The sequence below is a fragment of the Gadus macrocephalus genome, chromosome 13 (genome assembly GCF_031168955.1).
Source record: "Gadus macrocephalus chromosome 13, ASM3116895v1".
Classification (NCBI taxonomy): domain Eukaryota; kingdom Metazoa; phylum Chordata; class Actinopteri; order Gadiformes; family Gadidae; genus Gadus; species Gadus macrocephalus.
This window is the reverse complement of record NC_082394.1, coordinates 10,121,823-10,128,913: the sequence shown is the minus strand read 5'-3', so window position 1 is coordinate 10,128,913 and position 7,091 is coordinate 10,121,823. Positions and strand designations below refer to the sequence as shown.

Sequence of the window (7,091 nt, the reverse complement as noted above, 5' to 3'; positions counted from 1 at the left end):
CCAGGTTGGAGTGTGTGTGTGTGGGGGGGGAAGGTAGTGAACATATACCATTAGGCTCTGTTATTATGGGCCAACTACTACAAATCCGGTCCTCACACACACAGACAAACGTTGGCCGCATGTCCCACCTTGATGAAACAACGACAACGGCTGTGTCCCTTTTCAATTTGAACACCTTGAATGGTGAGATTACATTTTCTTTATTTGACATACAATTAGGATTATTGACATAATTATTGAGCCAAATAGTTTGAACTGTTAGTAGTTCAGGGCCAAACCGAGCAGGAGGTGGTGATATGCAAGTGTGTGTTATGGAAGGTGCCCGCAACGTACTAGTGAAAGGTAGGCATGTGTATGCCAGTCACGCCGCACACACACACACACCTCTGACAGGACTATAAATTACAAATAATGAGCAGATAAGTGCTGCTCTGGCTGTGATTGCCTCTTCCATCAACGCTCAGATGGATGGAGAAGTCACCGCTCTACGTGCTTTGAGATGTGTTTATCTTTAAACAACTCTCCAATATTCTTCTTCACAATCCAAAGGCTTTTAATCCTCAACCCTTGTTTTATGTGGCTGTATAAGTTAGGAACATCGCTGTGGAACTGTGCTGCTATATTTAACGTTATTTAGTTTTTATAAATATTCGCTTCAAGATGATTTCTGGTTGAATTGGTTAATCTGGTCAATTAAACTTGATTTAACCGAAAAACTTGTTCGACTCCATTCTACTCTAACTGTTTGGACTGGCGTACTGTATGTAACAAAGCTGGTCTTTTGGATTTGGAAGAACCATTTCCTTCAGAGCGCCTGCTCATGACATGATACCCTAACCTGATCCTAACCCCTTCTCTATTGTTCCACACTGTAAGCCAAGGTTAGCAATCCTAACCTTTAGGTACACGGCCACCAGATAAAGACATAGCGATAGACATAGAGAGAGAGAAATGGAAGGGGGGGGGGGGGTCCCTTTGTCTGCCAGTCAGTATGCGCTTTGAGGGAGAATCTTATACTGTATGTGCTGTAGTGTGTGTATGTGTGTGTGTGAGAGAGAGCATCATTTACCTGCCACTTCCTAAAGAGGACATGGTTTATAAATATCGCCCCGTGGCTCTGTGGATTGGGGGCTACAAAAGGCCACCCAAATAGTGGCCATTGTTCACCGGCCCTGTTGTCTGCCTGACCTCCTGCCTGTCTCAGCCATGGTGAGTCTCTCTTATCATCCACCACTGGAAACATAGCAGGAGATCTAGTCCACTTGATGTGATTCATGTATTCTTCTTGGATCTTCCATTGAATAGCAATGCAAGTAAAGCTGTGTTAATTCATGTTAAATGCTTCATGTATTCAATGTTCTATTTTGTGTACTCAAAGGTTTTTTATTGAAAATGATTAATAAGTAAAGGTTCAACAATTGCTTGAAGTGTTTTTTGTGTTATAGCCTGGTTACAATAATTTCTGGCAGAAAGTTATTAATATTACTCAACACTGACACTTTTCTTATTAAAGAAAGAGTGTGAGTCATTATTATTGAATAAGCTATGCATATTCATTGAATAGCTTTAAAAACCTAACATTAAAGAATACGGTTAGAGTTGGCTTATTCAATGTAAAGTTATTAATGGTGAACATGCAAGTGCTGTTATTGTTTGCTTGTTTGACTAAATTGCTTGCTAAATGAGGTACTATCAAGATGAAGGTTTCCTACAATTTCATCCGTTAATGTTATGATGCACCTAGACACACGTGTACATTTGTTGACATCCCAAACTCTTCCAGTACTGTCATGCACGGAAACTTCGTAGATATATAGGGTTATAGAATATTGGTAGATGTTTCCCATGATAGATGTGTTTGTGTCCATGTATCTTTTGGCCCTCATCTTACATGAACTCATCTTACCTCGTACTCCTCCTCTATATCCCTCCTCCACCTCCATCCTCATCCTCTACCTCCATATTCCTCCACCTCCTTACTCTTCTACCTCCATACTCATCCTCAACCTCCCTGTGGCTCCTCCACCTCCCTACTCCTCCTCCACCTCCCTACTCCTCCTCTACCTCCTTACTCCTCCACCTCCTTACTCCTCCACCTCCCTACTCCTCCACCTCCTTACTCCTCCACCTCCCTACTCCTCCTCCACCTCCTTACTCCTCCACCTCCTTACTCCTCCACCTCCCTACTCCTCCTCTACCTCCTTACTCCTCCACCTCCCCACTCCTCCTCTATCTCCTTACTCCTCCACCTCCCCACTCCTCCTCTATCTCCTTACTCCTCCACCTCCCCACTCCTCCTCTATCTCCTTACTCCTCCACCTCCCCACTCCTCCTCTATCTCCTTACTCCTCCACCTCCCCACTCCTCCTCTATCTCCTTACTCCTCCACCTCCCTACTCCATCTCTACTTCCTTACTCCTCCTCCTCTACCTCCTTACTCCTCCACCTCCCTACTCCTCCTCTACCTCCTTACTCCTCCACCTCCATACTCCTATACCTCCCTGTTGCTCCTCCACCTCCATGTTTCCTCAGGCCCCTAAGAAAGCCAAGAAGAGGTCAGCCGATGGAGCCAACTCCAATGTGTTCTCCATGTTTGAGCAGGCCCAGATCCAGGAGTTTAAGGAGGTGAGAGAGTGACAAGATCGGCATTGTTCTCATACCTTGCAGACTTGGCTATCGATGGATATATTTATATCTCTGATATCTAGCCATAAAAGTTTCATTGCCCCCCCTCCCCCTCCATTGTTTGTCACAATGCAGTGAACTTTAAGCCGCAGGAGTGGAACAGAGCAGGGGCTGATACACCACACCGACACTAAAGAACAATGGCCACAGCTGAGGATTAAGACACCAAAGTATTTTAGAAGAGACCGTTGGAAATAGAGGACTCTTGAAATTGTTTTCTCCCCATCCAACCTGCTCCCCTTGCTCCGTTTCCATGGCTCTTAGTTCATGGTGCGGGAATGCCCACCTGTCTGCTCCGAGTCCCTGGTATGAGGGGAACAGAGGTGTTTGGTATGAGTGGTATGAGGGCCAATAGGGGCCAGCCATTCATACGTGTCATCAGTGATTAGGCTGCACACAAGGGCCGCTGGGCATGCCCTGAATACCAGCCAAAAGCCCCAGGAATCACACCGTTTATTAATGCTCCACCCATCCCGGCTTAACAGGATGCTCTGGAGTATTGAGTAACCAAGCTGAGGCCTATTGTTTCATCAGATGTGTTTTTCATCCTTTTTCTTTTACTCATGCTTGAGCGTTCAGATGTTAGAGACATCGAGCATGGCTTTTGTACAAGAAAATGACAAGAAATTGGATGATCTAAGGCATAATATTGTGCCTTTGTCCCCAGGCCTTCACTATAATGGACCAGAACAGAGATGGATTCATAGACAAGAACGACCTGAGGGACACCTTTGCGGCTCTGGGTGAGTCACCGTTACATGATCATGACGTCATAACGTTAATGTTGATGGTCCACTTAAAGTGTATTTATGCTAGATCATCTTCGCGTGTTGCCTGCTGGTTATTTCGCAAACTACCTTTGGCTCTTATGTTTGGCTGTGGGTGACTAGGAGTAGCGGACACTCTTGCTCGAATAAGCCGAAGTCCTCGGTTTCAAAAGAAACATGTTCTCCAAGTTCACCCCTCTCTCTCTCACTCTGAGCTAAACTATGTCCTGTCAACCAGGTCTACTTAGTCAAATATCTATATCTATACTGCAATAAAGATGGATGTGTGAAACAGCAGACGGTTCCCAGGGCTCCTCAATCACCCCCTCGCGTCCGCAGGTCGCCTCAACGTGAAGCAGGAGGAGATCGATGAGATGCTGAAAGAGGCTCCCGGTCCAATCAATTTCACCGTCTTCCTCACCATGTTCGGGGAGAAGCTCAAAGGTAAAGCAGCATGGTGGACATGAACGGAACAAGAAGCGGCGGAGGAGAACGTCCTTTCACTTCATTCACACTCCCTGTCCCTGGGCTTCTCTTCTAGGTGCGGACCCAGAGGAGACCATTCTTAACGCGTTCAAAGTCTTCGACCCCGAGGCGACAGGAGTGCTGAGGAAGGACAAGTGAGTAGAGACTAAACCGTCGTCAGACTACCTGGAATGCGGTCTCGTATTATCGTCACTATAGGTCCAAAACCACACATCACCGACAAATGATTATACCTTTGGAAGCCGTCCTGTAGTCATGCCGTCCACATTGTTGACGTTCTTGTCCTCGTCCAGTTTGACACAGATGCTGACAACGCAAGCGGACAGGTTCACCCCCGAGGAGGTAACACGTCATCTGAGTGCACGACTCACTGGGCTCATCATCAAATTGTCGTACATCAGGCAATGTCAGTAGGAACTAAACTCATTGCATTGCTGGTGGTGCATCACTCATGGTTCTTGGGTCGGTTTTTTAAATTTAGATGGAGCAGATGTTCGCCGCCTTCCCCCCAGATGTGGCCGGGAACCTGGACTACAAAAACCTGGTTCATGTCATCACCCATGGCGAGGAGAAGGACCAGGATTAGCCCCCACTTAGCCCCCTTCCCCAGTACCTTGACATAGTCTAGTTGAAGAGTGTCCAATCCACCAGTGTCCAACCCACCTCTTGGGCCTTATCCCCCTGGCGGCCATCTTGGTTCAATCTTGATTCTACGCACCAGCAGGGTGATGGGACCCCATTGAGGTCCATCACCCAGCCGGTGTGTAGAACCAAGATGGCCGCCAGGTGACTAATGCCAATTGGCCCTATGGATGGCAGAGCAGCTCAGAGTCCCCTCGCTGTTAATGGAGGAATGGACTGGGAGTTTAATCTGCTCGTCAAATCTTGGTTCTGGCAACGGTCCAATCTGTTGCTCATGTCTTTACACGCTCACTCACTCCAGAGATCCACACCACTCTGCCAACTAAAGAGGAGAACAGACTATAGTAAATGGTGCTGTCCAAAAAGATTGGGCTGTTGAATCCATCACAAAAAGATATTGAAATATAATGATCCATCCTTTTTGCTAATGCCTGTTGTCGTCTCAATCTTCAAGTGTTTCTGTGTGTCTGCCTTCTCCCTGTGCTCGGAAATGAAATCCTCTGTCTGTCTGTGAAGAACAATTTGCCTTTTCCTAGAATAATTCCATGTTTTTGTCTGTGCTTGTTTCCCCAAATAAAATAAAAACATGTAAAGATATGGTTGGGCTTTCATTTCTTAAATCTCAAGCTTTAAAACTCATTCACCAACTAGAGAGCACAATTTAGGCTGGCCCTCTACACAATAGCAGACAGCAGTGCCCTGTGTCTCTCCCTGCTTCGTTGCAGACCAGACCTTCCACCTATTCATTCAAAGGACAGTACCTACGTCACCAGATCCTCAAGGGAACAGGGCATCGGGGTGCACTGAAGTGACGAACAATTCAGGACGTGTGTGTTGTGTGCTGGCGTGTGCACGCAGAAATGCGTATGATATGTGTGTCTGTGTGTGTGTGTGTGTGTGTGTGTGTGTGTGTGTGCTTTGCTTGCATATAGTCAACCTCACACCCACCGGAGAAAAAGGACACATTAGCAGACGGGTCTTTGGCTCTGCGTCACTGTGATTGGCTACTTACTGGGCCGGCCTTTAGCCAGGCAAAGCCCTGCTGTTATTTTAGTGTTAACATAGAGTAATGTTATACCGTGGGTGGTGCCCAAGATATCCCCCCCCACCACCACCACCACCACCTAACCCCACCCAAACCAACCCAGCCTCTGGAACCTTGGGTTGGGGGTGATGTGGGTGGAGGTGGTAGGGTGTTAATCCTGTGGCGGCCCCAACCACAGGCTCCATGATGGTACAGGATGACCCACCTCACCTGACCCCACCCCTGAGCCATACTGCTCTGTTCTCTGAAGAGACAACAGGAAGGCGGGAGGGAAAGGAGAGGGATGAGGGTGGGGGGATCAAGGCAGATGTCTATGCTGACCTCATGCGGCCCGTTTGGGCTCTCTCTCTCTCTCTCTCTCTCTCTCTCTCTCTCTCTCTCTCTCTCTCTCTCTCTCTCTCTCTCTCTCTCTCTCTCTCTCTCTCTCTATGTCTCTCTGTCTCCGTCTCTCTCTCTCTCTCTCTCTCTCTCTCTCTCTCTCTCTCTCTCTCTCTCTCTCTCTCTCTCTCTCTCTCTCTCTCTCTCTCTCTCTCTCCATTGAGGGGGTAGAACGCGGTACTCTGGGGACATATAGCATGCAGAGCAGTTATTATGGCCCTGACCTCAGCTGTCTGAGGCGGTGCGGATCAATGGCTCTACTATGAACATCAGTCATGCTCAGCCTCCACCGCGCACCACAGATCGATTCAGGCTCGCCACCACTGTGAGGGTCATCTTTTATGATGTAACTTATGTGTCAATTAAAACACACTTGGTAATAATTTATGGTGCTGAGCTGACGTCATAGCACAAATGCATGGAAAAGTTGCCTATTCTATGAAACTACAAATCACATGGACACAGCTTCCCTGCTTTCAATTGTGTCATTCAATGCGAAATCTGAACGTTTTTTAACCGTTTTCCTATCTTACAGTTTTTCTTATATGTTGTTAGCTATTTCAATTGTCCAGGTCTCGCTCAAACAATACATTTTTAATCTCAAAGAGCCAAACCTTGTTCTTTGAATATAAAAAAACTGAATTTACTTTTCTTTATTTTAATTTAGAGTTTTTCTTTATGATGGAAGTCAGACGTCCTGTCCAGTCTTGGGACAGGGAGTAACGGGTGCGGCATCTTCATCTTCCCCTTCTGGCCAGCAGAGGACGCCCTCGAGGCGCTGTCCTGCTCTACGACGCCATATGGAGAGGAACGTGACCCCGACCCTTTCCTGCAGCCCACTCAACTGCAGTCAACATGAGGGCGATTGTTGAGCTTTTAGGTCCACAAAGACGACTCAATATTTGTTTATTTCATTTGCTTTCATTATCATTTTATTAAGTTCATGTAAAGCTTATAGCCTATATATTTTTTACCCTTACAACAGTTAAAAATTCCATCTGCTTGTCCATTTACTTTAACAATAATCATTAAAATAGTCTCCTATTAAATGTGTCCATGTTGTCCATCTTTACGTGGTATGATTTTTC

At 46.4% G+C, this 7,091-nt stretch overlaps 1 protein-coding gene across 1 annotated transcript; it reads left to right on the top strand.

Moving 5' to 3' along the window:
- The first annotated feature begins 1,046 nt into the window (after positions 1-1,046).
- On the top strand, positions 1,047-5,177 carry myl2a (myosin, light chain 2a, regulatory, cardiac, slow). The gene is made up of 7 exons (XM_060068865.1): positions 1,047-1,209; positions 2,533-2,625; positions 3,353-3,428; positions 3,792-3,896; positions 3,994-4,072; positions 4,232-4,280; positions 4,420-5,177. Exons 1-7 carry the CDS (start codon positions 1,207-1,209, stop codon positions 4,522-4,524), a joined length of 510 nt encoding a protein of 169 aa, XP_059924848.1. The 5' UTR covers positions 1,047-1,206; the 3' UTR covers positions 4,525-5,177.
- The last annotated feature ends 1,914 nt before the right edge of the window (positions 5,178-7,091 follow it).